The sequence below is a fragment of the Peromyscus leucopus genome, chromosome 9 (assembly GCF_004664715.2).
Source record: "Peromyscus leucopus breed LL Stock chromosome 9, UCI_PerLeu_2.1, whole genome shotgun sequence".
Lineage (NCBI taxonomy): Eukaryota > Metazoa > Chordata > Mammalia > Rodentia > Cricetidae > Peromyscus > Peromyscus leucopus.
The window spans coordinates 93,608,978-93,632,410 of NC_051070.1; the positions used below are offsets into that span (position 1 = coordinate 93,608,978).

General features: G+C 41.5%; 2 protein-coding genes across 4 annotated transcripts in view; one reads left to right on the forward strand and one right to left on the reverse strand.

The window, feature by feature from the left end:
* Positions 1-10,908, forward strand: part of Top2b (DNA topoisomerase II beta) — a 63,807-nt gene extending 52,899 nt beyond the window's left edge. For both annotated transcript variants that reach the window (XM_028875671.2, XM_037208680.1), the window contains exons 29-36: positions 77-221; positions 449-610; positions 2,420-2,621; positions 3,483-3,562; positions 5,128-5,238; positions 8,375-8,500; positions 9,472-9,566; positions 10,420-10,908. In XM_028875671.2, coding sequence (XP_028731504.1) covers positions 77-221; positions 449-610; positions 2,420-2,621; positions 3,483-3,562; positions 5,128-5,238; positions 8,375-8,500; positions 9,472-9,566; positions 10,420-10,587 — 1,089 coding nt within the window. In that variant the 3' untranslated portion in view covers positions 10,588-10,908. The remainder of the gene's footprint in view (positions 1-76; positions 222-448; positions 611-2,419; positions 2,622-3,482; positions 3,563-5,127; positions 5,239-8,374; positions 8,501-9,471; positions 9,567-10,419) is intronic.
* Positions 10,909-10,957: 49 nt separating this feature from the next.
* The window catches only part of Rarb (retinoic acid receptor beta), a 648,871-nt gene continuing 636,395 nt past the window's right edge, over positions 10,958-23,433 (reverse strand). For both annotated transcript variants that reach the window (XM_028875672.1, XM_028875673.2), the window contains 4 exons: positions 17,604-17,780; positions 15,027-15,231; positions 14,169-14,327; positions 10,958-12,367 (listed from right to left, as the gene is read on the reverse strand). In XM_028875672.1, the coding sequence (XP_028731505.1) occupies positions 12,171-12,367; positions 14,169-14,327; positions 15,027-15,231; positions 17,604-17,780 (738 nt within the window). In that variant the 3' untranslated portion in view covers positions 10,958-12,170. The remainder of the gene's footprint in view (positions 12,368-14,168; positions 14,328-15,026; positions 15,232-17,603; positions 17,781-23,433) is intronic.

Genomic DNA, 23,433 nt, shown 5'->3' on the forward strand with positions numbered 1-23,433 from the left:
ACTGTATCTCTAGAATATGCATTGCTGATTTACTTTTACTCATGATTGGATTTGGTTTGTTTTTTTTAACACATAGGGTGATCCTGATACCACAGTAGTGAAAGTAGAATTTGATGAAGAATTTAGTGGAACACCAGTAGAAGGTACAGGAGAAGAGACATTGACCCCATCAGCTCCTGTAAATAAAGGTCCCAAACCCAAAAGGGAGAAAAAGGAGCCTGGTAAGGCATTGGAATGCTTTTGTGCATGTTTTGTGTAAGAAAGAAAAGAACTACAGGGTATTTCTACAATTTACTGATTTTGATTGATTGATTGATTTTTAGTAGTACAAGTAATATCTTTAGTTTTCATATACATATTTCTATTTTATAATGAACCTTTCATAGAAAAGCTTTGCTAGAACTTTGAATAGGTGTTTATATGCATATTACCATTGTCTTGCTTGTAGGTACCAGAGTTAGAAAAACACCCACATCATCTGGTAAACCAAACGCAAAGAAAGTGAAGAAACGGAACCCTTGGTCAGATGATGAGTCCAAGTCAGAGAGTGACTTGGAAGAAACAGAACCTGTGGTTATTCCAAGAGATTCTTTGCTTAGGAGAGCAGCAGGTATTGTGATACAATTTATATTTATTTTATTGTATATTATCATTGACCTATAAATTGGGTTCATCAATAGTATTATCAGTGTCACTAAAGTATTAAATCACTCTAAAGAAAGACAAAGTGAATTATGTTTTTAAAGATCTATTTTATTATGTATGTAAATGTTTTACTTGTGTGTCTGTGCAATGCATGTGTGCCTACTGAGATCAAGAGTACTGGATCCCCTGGAGCTGGAGTTATGGTATGAGCTGCCATGTGGGTGCTAGGAACCAAATCTGAGTCTTCTTCAGGAGCAGCCAGTGTTCTTAACCACTAAGAAATCTCTCTAGCCCCAAAGCATGTTCTCTTAATGCATTTTATTCTTAAAGCTTAGATAATGTTCCATCTATAGCTTTGGAATATTTGTTAAAAAAAATAAACAAACAAACCCCAAACCCCAAACCCAAAAATTGTAAATTTGGCAACTGTGGTGGCTCTGTTGGAAGTACTCTATGTTTATATTCTACCATTTATATCTGAGTTTTCTGATTCTTTGTACTTAGTTCTTTTAACTATAATGCTAAAGTTGGACTACAGCAGCTTGTCTTCTTGGTGTATTGCTGTTAAGCATATGATTTAATCTTCCTGAATATTCATTAATTGGAAGTACTCAGATAATTAAAATCTAATTAGTTTGTTTTATGAATTTCCTTATATTTTCTTATGCTTTAATTCATTAAAATGAGCATTACAACTTTATGGTTGTTTAACTCTGGCAAATAACATTTTTGATTGCATGCCAGGCCTTAAATTCTTTGATTCTCTCATTAAGTGGATAAGTTACTTTTCTTAGTGGGTATAGGTATAAACGATACAGGTGAATAATTGACATAGTTGGATAAAGTTACATGAAAATTAATGCTTCAAAAATTGTTTAGGTTGAGTGTTCAAATAGTTTAAAAATTCTCCTCTATATTGCATGCTAGAAATTAAAATAAAACTTACTTGCATTATGCTAGTATGCCCTTCTCTATAGTTGTTTTCTATCTTATCCATGTGAAAATTTACCTTTTTTTAGGCCAGCCTCAAAATTGCTATGTAGCTGAGTATGACCTTGATATTCTTATTCTCCCAACTCTTCCTACCCAGTGTTAGGATTACAGGCATGTACCAACATGCCCGGTGTATATGTTACTGGGACTTAAATCCAGAGCTTTTTGTATACTTGGCAGTACTTGCTAATTGAGCTGGTCCTTATGATTGTTATTTTACAGTACAACTAACCCTAAAGGGAAATAAACATTTTTACTTAGACAAGCTAAAAGATAGTTTAGCGTTTTTAAAAGAATGTAAATTTTGTCATTTGTAGTTAAAGAAATGGGATATCTTGTATTGATAATCCTTTGTACAGGGGAAATGTGACACAGTACATACCAATCTCTTTTTCTGGGCTTTTGAATAATATGAACAATATCTTAAACAAGTAGTCCCATCAGTTTATGTTATTCTAACTAATACAGAGTATTGTCCCAGCCTCCTAGAAAGTGTAAGATAGATATCATACTTTTTGTTCTCTAAGTGTTTATCTTTTTCTTGCATACTTTAAAAGATACCTTCACATCAATGCACATAAAATAAAGTTAAATAAATTACTAAAAAAAATTTTAAGTGGTAAATTTAGGGTTTTGTGTTTTTCACATTCTTTTGTTGCTCTTGAGTGAATCCCTCTCTCTTTCACCCAGGGTGGCACCACAGCTCCTGGGCACTAATTATCTGGAACTATGAATACATGTCACTGTGTCCTGTTAACATTCATTTCTGTTTTCCTGCTAGCTGAAAGACCTAAGTACACCTTTGATTTCTCAGAAGAGGAGGAGGAGGATGCTGATGATGACGATGACAATAATGATTTAGAAGAACTGAAAGTTAAAGCATCTCCCATAGCAAATGATGGGGAAGATGAATTTGTTCCTTCAGATGGCTTAGATAAAGATGAGTATGCATTTTCTCCAGGCAAATCAAAAGCCACTCCAGAGTAAGTAATGCAGCAATGATATCCAGTAAGCTCTTACCATGAGTGCCAAGAAATGATCAATTTTAGCTAAAGGTTTCTTTATGAAACAATTAGTTCGTTAATACTGCAGCTCTTCCCTAGCTGTTACTTGTAAGATTGGCAAGCTTTTTCATGAAGGGCTTTAGAATAAATATTTTCTATGTCCCTGTCATATGGCTTTGTAACAGCTGTTCATTGCTGCCCTTATAGTAAGAAAGTAGCCTCAAACAACATGTAAGTAAGTGAATATAGTTTGTTCCAGTAAAATGTTGTTTACAAAAATCTAATCCTCATGGAGTATATTTGGACAGCTCCTGGTTTGGGAAATGTTTCTAGTTCTTTAGAATTAGGAAACTTGTTTTTCCAGTAGATTTGTCCTTGATTACTTTTATTGCTTTTGATGAATGTCAGCATTAATATGGAGAATGTGAGATTTGTGAACTAATTAGTTTTATATTTTAAAGACATTGTAACTCATTATAACTAGCCACTTGACCCGTCTCTAAAGTAACTGCCCACCTGTGGTCTGGTGTCAGGAATGGTATGACCACCTTCTATGATAGTGAGTCTACCTTTCTCTTTGGACCTTTGCTAATAATGTGAATAACTTTAAACCATTGTCCAGTTTCCATTCTTATTTCATGTTAAATCAGTATTTTTATCTTATATTTGTATTCATATGTTTACTTACATAAATTTGTGAGGAAAGGGGCAAGATGCAGGTGTTGCCCTGTCTTTAATAGAGAAAGGAAAAAAAATAAAGTTTTTTTATTATAATCATGCAGTGTATATTATGTAGGGTATTTTGATTACATCCTCTTTGTGATATTTTCTTTCTAATAGAAAATCGTCATATGACAAAAAAAGTCAGGATTTTGGGAATCTCTTTTCATTTCCTTCATACTCTCAGAAGTCAGAAGATGGTATGTTCTTTTAGTCTTTTCATTAGTTAATTATTATATGATTGTTGTACTTGGTAGAGAGAACACTAGAAAAATGATTAGGCCAGGATTTAATTGCAGAGTTTTTCATGAGTGGAAGACTTTACTTTTTGCTCAATGTGATAAGATTTATTGACTGGTTAGAATAGGCATTATGGAAGCGTGTAGGCAGACATGCTAGGCAGATGCTAGCCTGGTGGGTGTAGTGTCTACATATAAGATGTAATAATGAGAAAAATATAAAAAAACTTTAGAAGATTAAAATTTGATTTTTATGGTGATGTGAATCTATTTACATCTGTAAAGGTACTGGATAGGTGCAGGTTTGTCATACCAAATTCTTATAGCTGAGAGAACAAACTTTTCATAGGAGAAAATATAACAAGGGTATGTCTTTTTAGTGCATTTTTTTTTTTTTGTGTGTGTGTGTGTGTAGAATTTTTAAGGTCACTTAATTGATGGACTATCTTTATGTCATTGACATACTGTGTGTATGGTGTGTATGAGGATGTGCACATGTGTGCATGTGGAGGCCCAAGGTTGATGACAGCTGTCGTCTTTGATGTTCTCCACTTTATATATTGAAGCAGGTCTCTTCTTGAGCTTGAAATTGGCCATTTCAGTTTGCATGGCTGCTTAGTTTTTGGTGTAGGAGGAATTTCCTTTCTCTGCCTGTTGTGGTCTAGGATCTCAGGCAGGACAATATACTCCCTTTGCTTTCCCTGTGGGCATTAATGGCTGAGCTCTCTTCCAAGCCCTTGTTCTGGATTTTTAAATATATTCCTACAGACACATCTAGATTTGGTATATTTTCTTGAAGTATAAACATTCATTGTTGACACAGCTTGTCAAAATAGTCATGTAAAAGTATTAAGTCCCAGAGGCCATTTAAAATATTCTTGCTATGGTTTGAGGGAGGGAAGAGTTGATTGCTAAATTAAACTAATTTGTGGGCAAAAATAAGCTGAAGTTGAGCATGGTGGCACATGCCTATAATCCTAGCACTTGGGAGGTTGAGGCAGGAGGATTGTAAGTTTGAAGCCAATATGGGCTACATTGCAAGACCCTGTCTCCTCCCTCAAAAAAGTAAAATGAAGGTAAGTTTAACTTTAAAATTAGTCTTCAATGATTTGTTGATTAAAATCATGAGTGCTTACTGCTCTTTTAGATTTGGGCATTAGCACTAGTTTTCTGGAGCAATTAACAGTGTTTGTGTAGATATTAAAATGATCACAGTGCGCCTCTTCATCTGAAAACAAATCACTAGTATATACTTTTGAACAGTTGTTTTTTAAATATTTAACTTTTGATATTATTAATTTTCATTGCCATGTGCATTTGTATATTGTTTCACAACAGAGTTAACATTTTTGAGGTATAACATTGGTATATTTTCTATTTTCAGCTGTTTGTATATTGTGGATTATATGATCAAAATAGAAACTTACAAGATCAATTTATTAGCTAAAGAGAAGTCATCAAAGAATCAGTTTACTCAGAGGTCCTTATAGAGTCTCTTTACTAAAAAAAAGCTTTGAAATTTTTAGATTCAGCTAAATTTGACAGTAATGAAGAAGATACTGCTTCTGTTTTTGCACCATCATTTGGTCTGAAGCAAACAGATAAAGTTCCAAGTAAAACAGTCGCTGCTAAAAAGGGTACGTACTTTATACCTGCTTGTGTTATTACATAAGCTATGTAGAGTTGACTGATGTGAAAGGGAATTTAATATAATTTGAAATAGTTTGCATGAGTACTTCACTATGAAACTTACTATTACAATATTAAGAGATTCCCCCTTTGCTTTCTAATAATGTGAAGGGATTGCTAAAATATATTTTACAAATATAGTTTTCCCCATCCACTTTCAAGTGTTTAAGTTCATATTCTGTATATGAAGTAAAACATGCTAAGATTACAGTTTAGCCAGGCAGTTGTGGTACATTCTTTTAATCCCAGCATTTGGGAGGCAGAGGCATACCAGTCAAAGGAAGGGAGGTGGGACAGAGGGATGATTTCATAAAGCTTTTGTCATTATAAAATAATCCCATGATATTTACATTGAAACTTTGGGCACTCTCTAGGCCCCACCCCTTACTATAGAGCTCTTGGCAGTTGATAACCTCATGGGAGGGGATTTTTTTTAGGGTATTCCTACTGGTAGGATGGGCATTAATTGGATTTCATGGGTTACAAGAAAATGAAATTGGAAGAAGGACATGCTGAAATGAATATGATAGAAGTTGTAGATGGTACATAGGATGGATATTATGTTTCATTATATAAATATGTGAAATTCTCAAGAATAAAAAATTATAACAAAGGATAGTTTTCCTATAAAGCTCTTTGTTAGATTGGGTAGAGAATACATATTTTATCTTGATTCTATAATTTGATAGTTCTGTTTCCTTCCACTCCCTACATGGAGTATTGGTCAATACAATTTTCTGAATCAAAGTTTTTTCTCACGACTATAGCCTTAGATTGTTCATGAAATGCTGAGTTGATTCATTAATGTTATATAATATGCAAATCATGTATCTTGGTCTCTTTGAAGTCAATATTAGTGCTTTGCCTTTGAAAATAATATCTACTGTAAAAATACACATCTAGTTGAGATATTAAATCACATGGACTGTTCCCTAAAAGAAAAGAAAATCTGTAGTATACACCATAGAAACACATGTGTGTTGAGTGTAGTATAACAACAATCTTGAAAGTGTGTTTTATCTGAATTCACTAGAACTGCTATGAGACTGCTCAGAGAAGCGTGTCTAGCTAGCATTTTAGTGACTGCCCATAACAGGCTCTTCTCACTTCAGGATATGTTGGCCCATGTCTACATTTCTTTATCTGATGACTTTGCAGTTGTGCTGGACTATTAACTCCGCCCCCAGCTACCTTCCACTAGTGATTCAGGAAAGCTGATGTAGAAGTAGTTCAGTGTCCTTGCCTCTCATATTCCGAGTCTGGGGTTGTTGTATTAGCTCTCTAAAGTTCCCCACGTAGATAAATTAAACTCCAAGAGTAATGACTGGCTTGATATGACTATGACTAGCTGCTCTTCATTGTCTCAATTCTCTACTTTCTGTCATCACCTACTGGGTAAATATTTACACTTGACCCCATACCCTGGGGTCAGTCAGGTTCTGCTTTTGGAGAACTCAAACTGAGACAGACTCTAATTTCCTTTCAAAACATCATTTCTCAGGCTGGAGAGATGGCTCAGGGGGTTAAGAGCACTTGTTCTTGCACAGGACCTGACTTCAGTTCCCAGTGTGCTTATCAGGGGACCCACAACCATTTGTAATTCTAGTTCTTTGGATCTGATGCCCTCTTCTGGTCATGTGGGCACTGCATGCACATGGAGCACGTTTAAAAAAAAAAAAGACATGTCAATGTTTTTAAGCAATCAAAAAGATTTTTAAAATGTTTTAAAACATCTTTTTCTTTTAGTCTTTATGTGAGAATCTTATAAAATACTGTAGGACTTGTATCCCTTCTTGAAATCTGTCACCCTCTTTCCTTCATTAAGCTAATGAGTTAGTTTAACATTAACTAAAAGACCAGACTATCTTCCATCTAACCCATTTAGCTGTTTCTCTACTAGCTGGATGGGTCTTGTATTAGCTGAACTAGGAAACTGCCTTCAAAGACCTTGGCAAGATCTTCTTTCTCTACTTCTTTCCTAAAATACAATTTACAGATAGTATCTCAAGAGAAGGACATTTAGAACTATCTATGTTAACCCTGAGTCACATGGATTTCTGTTCACATTACATTCTGTAGTTCCAATATTTTGCAACAAAAGGCATCCTATAATATTTAGATATCTGGCCTAATTTGTGGAGGGTTGGAAAGTGCCATATAGCTTCCGGAAGCTTGAAAACACTACCAGAGAAAGCTGTGGTCCCTATTGCCTTGTTGTAATGAATCTGCATTCGTACTAGGAGCTGCCTTTGGGTTCCTGAGGTAGAGTTAGTTATGAGGATACAAAGAGAGTAAAGCCATAGCCTTTGGCCACCCCTACCATATACAGTTCCTCCTGCTATTAGCCAGTGAGGGGCATTATGTTGAGTATCTCAGCTTGAGACTCAGTTCTGTTTTCCCATCAAGTCAGCAACACTTTTCAATTTTTAATAGAACAGTCTGTAGTTCATTTCAGTCTATCCAATACATTTGTTTTTCACACTCATTTTTATTACACAAGTTAAAAGTGATTACATGGAACTGCAGATGGAAAGAAAACAGGTTTGTTTTTAAAACATAATATGGCAAAGTGAGGGCTTGCATCTACTGATCTAGAATTTTCATGTTTCTTTCCACATAAAAATGCCAAGTCTGGATTTCAACTATTGGAGGAAAATGAGTTGCTTTGTATTTGTTCTATTTGAGGACCCCCATAAAAATGTTTTCCTCCTACTAAATCATTTTTATAAGCTAGAACTTAGTGTGTGGTTATAATTAGTGTGTCAAAGATACTTTTTTGGTCATGAATATATATTTAAAAGATACTGTCTAATTCCTTTTAATGTCCCTTGCTTAAAATATCTCAATTGAATTACCTAAAAATTAAATTATGCCTAATTGAATAATACTCATTTTGTCATCCATGGAAGGATATTTGCCTTTATACTGGCACCAAGCAGAGAGAAACCATTTCTTTTTCTTTTCTTTTCTTTTCTTTTTTTAATCAGCAATTAAAAAAAAAATTCACTGTTACAGAACTCATTTCACCTTGGTTTGTTGGTAAGTATGTTACATTGACCAACTAAAAGAATTTTTGCTTAATAGGTAAACCACCTTCAGATACAGCCCCTAAGGCCAAGAGAGCACCTAAACAGAAGAAGGTCGTAGAGACTGTAAACTCTGACTCAGATTCTGAATTTGGCATTCCAAAGAAGACTCCAACACCAAAAGGTGAGGACTGTCTTTGTGTAACCTTTAAACAGTGCTGTAAGGAAAGGATTTAGTTTCTTCAGCTTTATTGAGTTTAGTGAAGAGATACCTAGTTTTTGTTTTGTTTTGTTTTTTGAGACAGGGTTTCTCTGTGTAGCTTTGTGCCTTTCCTGGAACTCGGTTTGGAGACCAGGCTGGCCTTGAACTCACAGAGATCCGCCTGGCTCTGCCTCCCAAGTGCTGGGATTAAAGGCATGCACCACCACTGCCCGGCTGGGATACCTAGTTTATTTGAAGCTGGGTCACACACCAGTAACTCGCACTGTGCAGCAGTGCTGCATTGGAGTGAAGGACACAGAGCAGTTCAGATCATTACTCACCAGTTAGAACACTGGCAAGACTAAGGAGATACACCGAAAATAAGCTTAAAAGATGCTACAATGAACTCTCTTGAGTTTCTCCCACCTCTGTCTCTCACTTCCTTTGTTTGGTATATTTGAGGCAGGGTCTTTATGTAAGTCAGAGAAACAGAATAGGAGGAAAGCTAAGAAAACTCTCATGGAACCTGTGGAGGTCAATATATAGGTATATGTGGTTTGAGACCTTAGTAAGTTTATCAGCTGTGACAGGTAACTTAAGCATTCTTGTAAGAAATTTTGTTCCTAGGTGCAAGAGTCATATTAGCAAAACGCTAGTCTTTTTTTTTAAATCAGGGCTTGGTATTGAAATTTATTTCCAGGATTTTTTACTTGTTTTAAATGTATTTTTTTAAAAATATATTTCCCACTTGTTTTAAGTGTATTTTTAAAATACTCTTTAGTCATGTATATTCCAGAATTAAAATGGTGCCGTCAAAGTTTATGTATGTCATTTATAGCAAGAGGGTAGAATTGCAGGCTCCACTATTGGGTATAGAAAAAATTGTAAGACTTGGGAATCTATCTTATGTTGCATTGACCTTTGGGAGGAAAACTCTTTTCATGTATTTTAAGGTAAAGGCCGAGGGGCAAAGAAAAGGAAAGCATCAGGCTCAGAAAATGAAGGTGATTATAACCCTGGGAGGAAACCGGCTAAAACAGCCAGCAAGGTAAGCAGGAGCGCCTGAGTGTGGCTCAGGGTCTGCACTGCATGTGCTCACTCCCTGTTGTAATGTCTGCAAGAGCTGTACATCACCTCTCATCAGTGTGAAAGCACTATGAGTCAACTTCCCTTAGGATCTTCTGCTTTATCTATTGAACTATTGTAGTTGTGTGCTACTTGAATATTAGAATATTCTTATTGGGCTAATTTGATTTCTAAAAATTGAGCTTGTTTGACTGTGCCTAATGTTCCTAATTAATCTGACCCTTTAGAAACTCTTTGTTTTTTGAATGAATAAGTGGCCTTAGGTATATCCACCTTGCCACTTATTTTCTCTTCCTATTAAAACTTAAAAGTATACATATGGATGGTTACAGCTTAATAAATTGTTCTTTCCCATCAATTCCCTTTTCTACCTCTTGTCTATTCTGTGACTTTTTAAATATTTTATCAACACTTGTGATAGTGTGTGCTACATACTGTGCATATATAGCCTTGTTCTGCTTGCATGAATTCTGAATATGTTCTTGAAAATAGGGCAACTTGAATAATTTCTAATATGGACATTGTATATACTTGTTGAGTAAGAAATAATTTCAGAACAGTGATGTTGCATTGATGAGACTATGTCTTGGTAAACACAAGAGCCCAAAGTAGTTAATTACTTACTATATCTAATCTGGTTTCCTTCATCCATAATTCATTTTAGGCTTAAGTTAGCATGTCAATTCTAATTTTAAAAGTATGATTATTGTCAATATGCCATAAATGTAAATATAAGGAATAATAGTTCTTAACAGTAGGCTTTCCTTAACTTTGGGATTTTTAAACTTTTTTTTTTTTTGTGGGGGGGTGTCTAGAAACCGAAGAAAACATCTTTTGATCAGGATTCAGATGTAGACATCTTCCCCTCAGACTTCACTTCTGAACCACCTGCTCTGCCACGGACTGGTCGGGCTAGGAAAGAAGTCAAATATTTTGCAGAGTCTGATGAAGAAGAAGATGTTGATTTTGCAATGTTTAATTAAGTGCCCAAAGAGCACGAACATTTTTCAAAAATATCTTGTGTTGTCCTTTGTCTTTTCTGTCTCAGAATTTTGTACATCTGGCTTATTTTAATGTGATGATGTAACTGATGGTTTTTTATTATTGTGGTAGGCCTTTTAACATTTTGTTCTTACACATACAGTTTTATGCTCTTTTTTACTCATTGAAATGTCATGTGTTGTCTGATTGGCTTGTAGAATTGTTATAGATTACCGTGCATTAGCACAGATTTTAATTGTCATGATTGCAGACTACAGACCTGCTTTTTGAAATGAAATTTAAACATTAAAAATGGAACTGTGTTCTCAGACTCTTTACTGAAGGTGAAACATAGTAAAAGTTCCACACACCTTTAAAATAAATATATTTATTCTTTGCCAGAAGACTCCATGGAAAAAGGTAAACAGTATATGAACATAGAAAGCACTGTTAAACCATCTCAATGTACAAACAGAGCCAGTGAAGGTACATCACAGACTTTTGCTAATATATCAAAAACAAAAAATTCCACTAGTGCTTACATGAGAACTCAGAACCTGACACTTGAGTCTGTCAACCACGCTACCACAGCTGTCACTCTGCGTCCTAGTGATTGAACAAGGCCAGAGGAGGCCACTTGCCCATACCTTCAAGAGTCAAGACTGGGGGAAATCCCAGGATCAGGCGCGAGTCAGGAAGGACACTGGGCTACTAGAGTCCAGATAGACTAGCCTGCTGATTATCCTGGGATATCTCTCCAATGGCTTGTGAACAGGTAAACAAACTTACTAACACTGAACAGTGTTTTTGCCTTGGAGGCTATCATGACTGTAAAAATGCATCTTTTTTCATCGGTAGTTGTGTCATTAAGGAATAAACCACTTTTAATTTAAAGTGACATTAACAATTGAACAAATGACATTAGATTAACTGAACTGGCAGTTACACTGATACAGAAGTCTCTTCTGCTAGTGCAGTGAAGTGGTATACTCTATCTGGGCAACATAAAAGAAAGGATGCAGCTTGAGAGCATCGAAAAGCAAGGAGAAGCTTCCACATTACTTAAACCAGAGTGTCTTTAGTCTTATCCTGTACTGTACAAAGGTCCTGGTTCCTTACCGTGAGCCTTGTTATTCATGAAAGCAAGACGCACGGTGATGTACAGTAGTCTGCTCCATAACCTTGGTGTCTTGTTATTGAGTATGCAAGACAAAAGAAAGCACCAACATACAGGATAGAAAGAACAGAGCCATACTTCTGTATGTACAAAGTCTTCAGAAACTTAACCAGGGCTAAATCATCTCAGCTGGGTCTTTGCCATGCATCTTGACTGTTCAGAGAGGAAAATAGAAGCTCTTAACTAGTTTCTGGTGGCATGAAATGGCTGAATTTCAGAATTTGAAAAGTTTGTATTTCTAGGCAAGTTACACAGTAAGGAATATATATTGATACATATGAAAACTTCTTGGTCCTTTTTGAGTTTAACATATTTCAGTCCAAAAACTAAGCAGCAGTAAAAATGTTTTCCTTGCGTTTTCACTCCGGAACTGAAGGTCCTGGAATGTCTGCAGCAGCTGGAAGTGTCTCACTGCAGTAGTGGTGACTGGCTGACGCCACTATTCTCCACTGAGCTGGGTGAGACACTGGGACTGTGCTCTGCTGGGTTCCCACTTGAACTTGGGGTCAAGGGTTCATGTCCTTCAGAATTCTCCAGCATTTCCTGAATGAGAGGTGGCATTGATCCAGGAATTTCCATTTTCAAGGTAATTACACGTTCCGCACCTTTTTAGAGAGATAATAAAAAGCTTGTTAGATATGAGCTAGATACGAAGGGACCAACATTCACCCTCAGCTATGTGAAAAAGTTGTGAAATACAGGCATCAAGTGGCTTGTGTCTTTGTTGAAAAGAACCCATTTAATAGAAGTGAAAACATAAGAGTGTTTACAGTGGGAATATTGGCCACCAGAATGTCAGTGTCAGGTGTGCTTTGAGATCCCAATCAGATTGGTTCTCAGGCAGAGGCTGATCTGCCACTCCCTTTGAATATGGAGTATGTACTGACTGGGTACTCCAGAGGCTAGCTCTGTTACGTGTTCACTTTGAGGAAAAGCAGTGGAAACGTGTACTGTACAAATTTGATAGTTGCAGTGCTTCAGTCAGATTCAGTAAATATAATTTACAAAGAGAAGTTCCTGATGGAAGATCAGAAGAATATAGGTGAAGGGATGGGCAGTTTCCACAATGGAAGGATGGGCCGGAATCACAACATGTAGTGGTTTTCTGCAACCCAGTCTAGTGCTGGATGGTTCTATGCTATCACAGATCCCACAGCCCCTACATGCAGCTGGTTAGATGGAAATGTACAAATAACAGGAAAACTGCTTCAGAACCATGTGGCCAGGGTTTTGCTGGACTCTGCTAATATAGGACTTAGGACATTTCTATACATGGCTGTTAGTCCTCAGGTCACTGGCGTAGCTATCCATGGAGAGTGGTAGTAACATGTACTCAAGCATTGGTCTCTTTTTGCTTCTCTTAATCGCATGATGGGATGAACTTAGAACGTCTCATTGAAAAAAAGAAGAACTGAGATTTCTTGTCAAACAAGTTCACTGTGCATTTAAGTAAGCACCTTCTAAAATGTGCGTTTGTGTCTTGGCTTGCCGAGATCCTCGTGTGGAGTCTGCTGATGGGAAGGACGTGACAGGGAATAGCACAGCTGGCACAAGGAACAGTTGCTGAGTCATCTACATAGAAAAGCCCTCTGCACTCAGCTCTGAGGTGGCTCTAGGCATTCCGATAATTGCCTGAGTTGCCACATAGAGTGAGAATCATGAGGTGAGAATATTTATATCTCTCAGCCAGGCAAGAATTCTTTTACTCAGAATTGCAGGAGTTAACTTGCCTACACCAGAGCTGTGGCCGCAGTGACCCCAAGTCTTACTCATTTTTTTTTTCTAGAGGTTAGGATGCAAAGGAAAAAAAAACACAACAGGCCAAGTGTATAGAAACCTGAGATATCTGGAAGCTGGAATGAAATGTATAGACTCAAAAAATTAAATATGTACTCTGAAAAGGAGGATGATGGTGACATGGCTTAGAGGGCCAAGAGCGTGCTGTGCAAGCGGGTTGGCTTGAGTGGGTGCCCCTGAATGCACATAGAGATGGATGGAAAGAGAGAAGGGACTCCACATAATTGTCCTTTAACCCTCAAGGGCATGCATGCGAGCCCCAACAATAATTTAAAAAAATACATACATTATCTGGAAGAGCTGCTCTTCTAACTAGCCATCCCATTTGAAAACTGAATAATATCTTAATATCACTGGGCAGTGGCATCTGCTTTCTGCTTCTGTTAATCTCATGCCAGAGACAGTGTCAAAATGTCTTCCTAAGGAAACCTGAGGAACTCTTAACTCTGTGTACACATGCATGCTCAGACAATGCTTAATTCCTTTGGATTTCTGTGAGATACATGTTCCAACTTACACAGTTATGAGACTCCTAAGATTAAAACATGGGTTTTAAAAAGCAAAAGCTGGCAAAGGCTCTGCCCTCCTCTCCATCCTTGAAGTAAATACCTTTAGCGCTGATGCTGCGGAGATCTGTGATTTTCATTAAGATCTTTGGAAACATGTGGGGCTTGCTGGGCCGCCGTTTTCTAATGTAAATCTTTAGTGCTTCCAGCAGTGGTTCTTGGAGCTTGTCTACTTTTGTTGGTTCCTCAAGGTCCTGGCGGTCTGGATAGCAGGAGAAAGTATTCAGTGTTTAGTGTCCCGAGGCTGAAGAGCTGCTGGCCATCCCCTCTCTTGTTTCCCATTCCTCTGAATAAATGCAATTGCTTTAAGCAGTGATACTTGAAGACAGTTTTGATGCCGACTGCTCGGGTCCAGAGGCAAGAATTATCTTTCATGACCAGATGGTGTCAGTATTGAACTGAACAAAAGCACCTTGGGCAGGCTGGCTGTGAAAGCCAGAGAGATAAGCCTGCCCCTTAATTACAGCTATTACTTTTGAACTAATGTTGACTTTTGGTTAGCCAGCAGGGGTCACTACAAAGAAGGATCCATACTTTACTCCAGCTCACCAGGTGCACACAGGCATGGTGAGGGATCCCAGGCAATGATTTGAATCATTCTAGCTATATTAAGAAATAACATGCAAGTCATTTGGGTCATTACTCAAGTGTCCTTAGGCATATAGCAGCACGATCCTGCCTTTACAAATGTACCTGTTTCCCACAAGAGAAAGTGAACAACTGGATTTTGGCATTTCTTTCAGAGCAGGAGCTCAAATACCACTACTCAATTTACAACAAAAGAAAGTAACACTCTTCCTTCCATGAGGTTTTATCCACTGCCTTTCTCCATGCAGAAGAACCCCAGTGGAGCCGCATGCTGTCCTGCAACTTGCTCTGTGCGGGGACTCGTGAACAGTACCTCCACAGATTAAGCAGATGGCACTGAGAAGGCCTGTTTCTGTGTCATCCATTTCCAAAGGCAGGAGCTGGTTGGCAAAGGTGAACACAAGGTCAGTCAGAGGACCGAAGCCAGCATTGTGCATCTGGGTTCGATTCAGAGTAAGGCCATCAGAGAAGGTCATGGTGTCTTGCTCTGGGGTATACCTGGTGCAAATTCTGAGAATCTGGAAGGAAGAAAATATGTATGTCCACTTGCTGGATCACTTATGCCGGCCTGTCCTGATAGCATCCACCAGCATTACGGTAGATGCAGGAACTCCTGAGGAGCCTGGGCCTCACGTGGGCAGCATGCCCCACTGTAGAAGACCGTTAGTGTCTTCTTTCGTTACTTGTAGGCAGATGTCTAAGAACAGCTAGGTTATTCAGGAAATAATAAGTAGGACACACATTTTGAGAAATAACTTTTTACAAAATAAATCATAATTTGATTGAAATATCTTTTTCCTGAGTACTTATCTCTCAGGCACCAAGCCAGGTGCTGGGGGAAGAAGAGGAACAAAATTCTGTTTTCAAAAATAGTCAACCAAAAATAAGGTGATCTTTACCAACTGTGATGGCTAATCTTCATGTCAGCTTGGGGTGTGTCTACTATGGTATTTTAGAAGGGCTTAACTGATCAGGCAAGATGCACTCTGAATGTGTGTGGTACCATCCCGTAGGCTATAGGGGGTTCCAGACTGAATACAAAGGGAAGAAGCATGAAGTCAACTGAGAACTGGCATTGTCTCGGCCCGGCCCTGGATACAATATGATTGGCCTTCTCACAAGCCTGCAGCCAGGGATCCTTATGGCTTGTATCTTCAAACCATGAGCTCAAATACACCTCTTTTACATGCTTCTTTTAGGTATTTGGTTGTAGCAAGAAGGAAGGTGACTAATATAACAAGTCCTTTGTAGGTGCCTAGCATAGATCAAATGTGTATACCTTATATTCAGTCTTCCAGACTAAAGTCCTGTTATTTACAGATGAGAGCCATGGGGCTCAGGCCACATGCTTTGCTCAGTGTCCCAGCAAACAATGAATTAGACTCAAACTCAAGGAAAGCCCTATCTCATAATACAATGTGCTTGTAGCCATACAGGTAGGCACCAGGAGCAGAGTCAGCAGAGTGCCAGGGATCAGAAGGAAATCCAGTCAGAGTTGGTGGGGAGGGGCACCCCACAGTGGAGCACAGGCAGACTCTGTTCTAGAAGCCTGCCCCTCCCTGTGTTTGCAGTCATGGCTTACAACCTCACTGTGCTCCACACCCTCTACTTGAGCACACTGTCATCCTGCAGGACTTCTGCCTTCTCTACCTTACCCTAAAGGTCCCAGGCCTGGTGAGCTCTTTTGTGGTCTCTAGTCCTTCCCTAGGGGCTCTATCCTCTGTGCTCTCTCAGAGCAGGACCTTCATGAAGCAGGCTTCTGCATTCTGTGTTCCCCCTGCAGACACCTCTCTGTTGCTCAGCAGAGGTTAAGTCACCTAAGTGGAGTGTCTACTGGGGTAGAGGGAGCCCAGAGGTTTTTCCTGAAATCAACTGAGGGTGGCTCCCTGAAAATCCACTTTTATGTCATGAGCAATAGGAGAAGTATGAGGAAAAAGCCCTGCCTCTTAGTCATAAGGCTGTATGCATGAGTGGCCTCCAGTGGGAAGCAGTGTCTCCCTTTAAAATCCTTTTACCCTAGCCCCAGCCCCATGGTTTTAAAAAGAACCTAGCCTTCCTCTCTGAAGGCTCTGGAAGCTATGGTTGAGGAATTCCCCATTTTTCACAGCCATAGAAAGGACCACAGTGCTGCTATGGACAAGCTGCAGACCCACTTCCAAGGTATGAGGTGGTAGACCTCTGGGGGAGACTAAGCCTAGGTGGGTCATGAGGATGCAGCCCTGAGAAGACTTTAGACAGGAAGGGACCACAGAACTCAACCCAGTGAGGAAACAGCTGGAGGGCCTGTGATCTAAGAATCCAACAGCATTGGCTGGCTGGTCCTGGGCTCGAAGCCTCCAGACCTGTGAGAGCAGGGGGTTTGTACCTGCCTGGTCTCTGGTTTAGTAGCTGCATTAAGACAAAAGTTTCCCTAGACCACAGGTGGTAGCCTCACAAAGTTATGCCATGGGCTAGGCTAGGGATTCAGTTTAGCCAGGGAATCCCAGCGGTCCTGAGCACCTGCAGGGCTATGCTATGGGTAGGCTGCAAATGTCCCATGGGCCTCCAGGGCAAGGTGAGGAGGGCTCTTGAACAGAGGGAGGGAGATGCACTTTGTAATAACTGGGCTGGGTCTGGAAAAGGCTATGCAGAAGCCAGGGGCAAGCCATCACTGAGGGCCAGGAAGGATCACATGGTGTGGTGGGGAGTGGGGGTTTTAACAGTGGAGAGAGACATACAAGGAAAGTCCTGTCAAACCCAGGGATCTCTGAACTTTTGTCAGTCCGGGGAAATTCCAACACATGGGAAGGGCTCTCCAGATCTAGGAAATGAGAGTAGGAAGTAGTCTTATCAGAATCTCCTGGAAGCCTCCAACTCCCTCCTTCCTTCTAGAGTTCAGAAAGGTTCCTACCAAGATGTCCAAGCAGGCAGCCTTGAGCAGGGTGATCTGGTCTGCGATGGTCAGGCCGGTGAAGCCCGGCAGACGCTTGGCGAACTCCACGATCTTAATAATGCACTTGGTGGCCAGCTCACTGAATTTGTCCCAGAGGCCCAAGTCCAGTCGGACCCGGTGGTCAGCACTGGAATTCTGAGAGGGAGAGAGAAGAGGAGAGGGAGGAGAAGAGTGAGTGACATGCTACCAGGCGGTAGGAGTGGGATGCTTCCAGAGAATGGGCTCACACTTGCTCTCTCGGAGCAGCCTCTGATTTCTGCTTTCATGTTACCCAGACTTTACACCAGTCACAAGACATCTGGGGAGCAAAGGAGCACAAGCTTCTCTGTGTAGTCATCCACTCCTAATGAAGGAGTGATGGACCTACTGGTGTCTGTCCCATGAACTGATGCCTCTAGACATTGGTCATCGCTGTTTGCTACTGCCATGTGGGTGTCGTGAGGGAAAACACTGCCCTAGGTCAAATGAAGCCTCTGAATCTACTCATTCATAGGAGATGCAGAAATGTGGTAAGCACCACAAGGGCATCATGAGCCCCAGATACAATGCAAAGCCAAGGAGCCACCCAAGACATCGCACGGGAGCAGCTATGGAGTGGGAACCAATGTTCAATATTTTCCTGATGCTAATAATGACTATATAGTGAAGAGGAGGGGGCCATCAATAGAAGGGGGCAGATACCCATCTGTAGCAGCCATGAGCATTGTACTAAAGGGAGGAAGATGGATGCACAAGGCATCATAGAAGAGGCAATGCTGCACTCATGGAGGATGGAGCTTCCCAGGGCATCATAAAAGAGGCAATGCTGCACTCATGGAGGATGGGCCATCCCAGGGCATCATAGAAGAGGCAATGCTGTACTCATGGAGGATGGGCCATCCCAGAGCATCATAGAAGAGGCAATGTTGCACTCATGGATGATGGAGCTTCCCAGGGCATCATAAAAGAGGCAATGCTGCACTCATGGAGGATGGAGCTTCCCAGGGCATCATAAAAGAGGCAATGCTGCACTCATGGACGATTGGCCATCCCAGGGCATCATAAAAGAGGCAATGCTGCACTCATGGACGATTGGCCATCCCAGGGCATCATAGAAGAGGCAATGCTGTACTCATGGAGGATGGGGCAGTGGCTTCTGGGGACTGTGGGTGGGGTAGGGTGTCAGATGCAGGAGGAACCTTTCCATAGTGTTGGCAATGGTCTGTAATACATCAATACATATCTTTTGAGAAGATGAAGCATTATATCATGTAAATTACATTCCAGAAGCTTAACTGATAAAGAAAGACTTATTGGCTGAGCTGTGAGCCTTCTCTGAGTTCCACTTAAAGCAAATAAGGAGGAGAGACAAGCACAAGAAAGTGTAGAGTCTGAACAGTTCAGGTGTCCAAGAGGCTTGCCTTATTTAGTGGTGACATTGTAGTTTTCTAGTGATACTTTGAACATAGGCACGACAGCTCAGCATATACACCGGAAAATCAGAGTATTAACTCCTGTGGTGGGGGTGTGAGGAACCAGAAGGTGGCCCACAGCAGCCAGAGGCGCCTTACAGGGATGGAACAGAAGTGGTCTGCAGTGACCATAGAGCTTCACTATACTGTTCAGCTTCCATAATGCAATGAAATGTCTCATGAGAAAAACAAAGGTCAAAAAGCATCGCGGAACAGTTAATGATGCCATAGCCAAGAGCTTGGCCTGGCAGCGTTCCCAGAGCTACAGTCTTAAGTATGGCGTACATGACTCAAGTATCCCAGACACGTACACACTGGCTCACTCCTACCCAGGTCTCATCCCTCTGACCACCTCCTTCACCTCTCATTCTCCCTCACACAATTCCCTCCCTCATTCTCTGTCATCTCCCTCGTCTTCCTGAGGCTAAAAGCCCAATCACTTTGGTGATGAGTGGGTATCTGGCCTCGGTTCACTCTCTCCCCAAACTCTTTCAGCTCTAGCCTTTCAGGTCTCTTTGCTTTACCTGAAGGTTGTCCGTAGCCCAGCCCCAGGCCTCTGTACTGGCCATGTGTCCTAGACAGCTGTCTCTCAGTCCTACGGCATGTATCCCTTCGAGTCTTCGATCAACTGAACATTCTTTTGTGCCTTCCTCGGCCTTCTGTGAAGACCGCCCGCCTTCTAGCATTCTTCCCTCCATGTTCTGCGCCTGTTATAGTACTCCTCTCTAAATCCCCAGGTCACTTCTTCAGTTACACACCTTCCTGGCTCATTTGCTTGGCCTGCCACTGCCTAGAGTACAGATGACCCAGTGAGCACTTAGTAGAGTCCAGTAAATTTGAGTGACATCTCATAATCCTTTGCTTGTCTGAGATGTCACAGAACAACATCATGCTGTGGAAGAGGCACCAAGAGGCTGTTTCTCCTGAAAGTAACCTAGACATCTTCATGAATTCCAAGACAAACTGAATCATGCAAGGAGAGGCTATGCCTGGTGTGTGGCTCTCTGGACAAATGCCTCTCTCTCTGAAAATGCAATTCTGCATTGCAAACCATAGCTCCAATGCCCTGTTTCAGTAAGATCAGTCCACAGAAGTTCATAATGCTATCTTGCTTCTAATATCAGTAGGAATCCAGAGGGAAGAGTTTGAAGATGGGAGTCTAGAGACGGCCTCAGAATGGTGGTAGCCACCATGGCTTCCAGTGTCCCCGCAGAAACAAGCATACATCTACCAGATTAATTTTATGTCTTCCTCAAGGATCTTTGTGGAACACAGTACACTCAGGGGTGTGTGTGTGCAAGATCCAGACATGTGGCCATTCGGGCTGTAATTAAATTTAATAGGCAGTTTATCCAGTTCACAGAAAGATGCCAGAGAAGAGAGGGGCAGAGGCGAGCTTGGTGGGAAATCACTCTACAATGGAGTATCCATCTGGAAAAAATGACATTGCTGGATGCAGCCAGTGTGAAGGAAATCTTCATCAGCTTTGGATGAGCTGCTCCATCATGCAGGAGTGGAGTGGGAGGGGCCTCTGGCTCCTTCTATTAAAACAGCGAGCAGCCGAGTAACAGCCTGTCAATCCAATTCATGATTATGCAAACGGAAGGCAAAAGGCAGTTAATAAAACACAAAATAACCCTGTGTTTTATTATCCTGGCTGCTGGATTCATAGGCACGAGGCTTGAAATGGCTCCTCCATTATCTTGCAGCTGCGGTAGGTGGAGAGTATGGCCTGCTGGGGTTGATGATGGAAGCAGCTACAGAGAGCACTGAGGGGCTGGGGGAAAGATGCTCAGAAGCAGGTGATGAAGAGGAAGAGGAGGTGGCAGGGAAGGGGAAGGACACTGGGCCTGAGCCAGGCCTTACTGTGGGTAGAATGTGCTGCCTGCTTGGGAAGTCCCCTGGGATTCTGTGGAAGAATGTAAGTTTCCCAGAATGCTGTGTCCTGCCCCCCCCCCCAGGGCCTTCTTGGGAAAAGCCCAGTCCTGTCAGTCCGGTTAAATGATATCTTCTGCCATCGCACAGGCACAGTCCCTTCTGATGGATGACTTTCTGCTGTTTCTCTAGCTGGCATCTCTTTTAGAAAAATACTCATCAGTAGAGGCAAGATCTACCATGTCTAAAAGCTCCTGGGCAGGTCAGCGGTTTATTTGAGGGTTTTTAAGCTAAGGAGTGAAGAGAAAAATCTCTTTTTTCTCTTTCTTCATGGCTGTGGATGGAACCCAGGGCCATGTGCACACCAGGTTAGTTCCCTCCCACCAAGCCACATCCCCAGCCCTGGTTCTCCAAGTCAGGGTCTCCACAGTGTGGCCCCATCTGGTGATCATCCCTGCTCTGTCTCCCTAGGGCTACGATTTGGGGTGTAGGCTATAAAACAACTCAGAAGAATTGGGTTTAAGTTTTGTGGGAGTGTTGAGAGCCTCTCCTGAGAAGCGCCCTTCTTAGGTCTGGAGTTCTTTGCCCACTCCAAGAGGCAGGTGTCCCCCAAGTCCTGTTTGGGAGGTTGCTCTGTCTTCTGCAGTCCACTTCTTCATCCTGCACATACGTGCTCTCAATGTAACCACTCCTTGTCCAGGCCATTCTGTGTGCTCTGTGTGTTCCACAACACTCCATGAGGTAGGCACCGTTGTGACCCTGTTTGGCTGACAAGGAGGCTATGGCCCAGAGAATGGCAGTGGCCTGTACAGGAGGGGATGCCATGCAGATAGGCTGTGGCAACCATGCTTTTCTTGGTGCTTCATCTCTTTTATTTCCTGGTGAGAACTTAACTGTCACTTAAACTTTGCATTGTATTTGTGACTTCCTTCCTGGCCGGATGCTCTCATGAGATAGCTACATGGTCCCAGCACCACCATGATGTCATTAGTGAGACCAGCATCTTCCTGGTCAATAAACATGACCCTAGACACTGTGACACCATGTACTTTGGCACGTAACAGCTAGGCATGTGTGTCAGTGGGAAAGCAAGGACAAGCGGTGTGTGTGTGTGTGTGTGTGTGTGTGTGTGTGTGTGTGTGTGTGTGAAAAAGAGGGAGAGAGAGAGGGAGGGAGGGAGGGAGGGAGGGAGGAAGAGAGGAGATGGTGCTCATGGAAAGCTGGAGGGAGGCAGCAATGATTTCTAAACCAGAAGAAGGTAAAGACAGCCATTCAAGGCAGAAGCTGAGGGAGGTATGCCCTGGAGCTGTCCGAGGCCCTGCTCACACCTTGTGTGTGGACTTCCACTCCCCTGGCATGGGAGGCAAAGGTAATGTGGCTTCAAGTTACCCAGTTAGGGAAACTGTTTTGAGGTAGCTCTACGAGAGCAACATTAGGTAAGAACTGAATACTTCTGGCTGGGACATGGCAGGCAGGTGTGTATATGCAGGGAACTGAGACTTAGGTAGTTATGAGCTGGTTCAAGTGACGGAGCTTTGAGGTAACAGAGGGGTCAGAATTCTGGTCTCATGACTCCCCAAAGTGTTTTACCCCAGCTTGGGTACATCTCCCATAGGAGTCAGCCTCCCTGAGTTCTAGGTTTTTCTTTCCTAACCTATCACACATGTGATTTCTTAAAAAAAAAAAAAACACACAATCAATCAAACAAACAAACAAACAAACAAACGCACGCCATGCCTGCAGGTGTCTGGAACTGCTCACACACTTACTATTGTAACCCTTGTCTCCCAGAGCCTGTTGGTGAGTTCTGTCTATGGCAGAATCATTATAGACATAACTCTGCCTGTTCTGAGCATTAAAGCTCCTTGAATCTTCATGGTTCAAGTTCACAAATCTCTGCCAGGACAACTTATGTCCCACCAATCCCCATTAGGGGATTGAACAGCAGCACGTGGAAAAGTGGCCAGTGCTGCTAGGAAACTTACTAGTCGCCACCTTACTTTTCTAGAAGCCAAGCATATGGCTCTACATGACGTCAAGCCACTCACAGGATCCAGGGGACGGCCCTCCAGTCTACACACTTTTCCTGCCAGAAACTGTGTAAGACTCTCTGAGACCCTTTTCTCACAGAACCATCTGGATACACATGAAGCCTATACCACCAAAATTACCATTACAGAGAGGAGGAGCCCAGGCCCAAGGGATGTAAGTGCCACCTAAGCAGCATCAGACACAGCTGAGAGCCTGATGGCGGGCTTCCTGCTCAGGTCAGGGGCAGAGGGTGAGGGGTGTGTGTGTGTGTGTGTCCTTCCCTCATCCTTGCTTCTCCCTGGAACCTGCCAATGTATCTCTAATTGACTAGCTGTAATTTGGGAAATAGAAGCCACAGTGGCAGATCTGCAGAGGTGGCTGTCTGCTGTCTGATTCTTCCCTGCCCACCTATGCCACAGGCACCTGACATG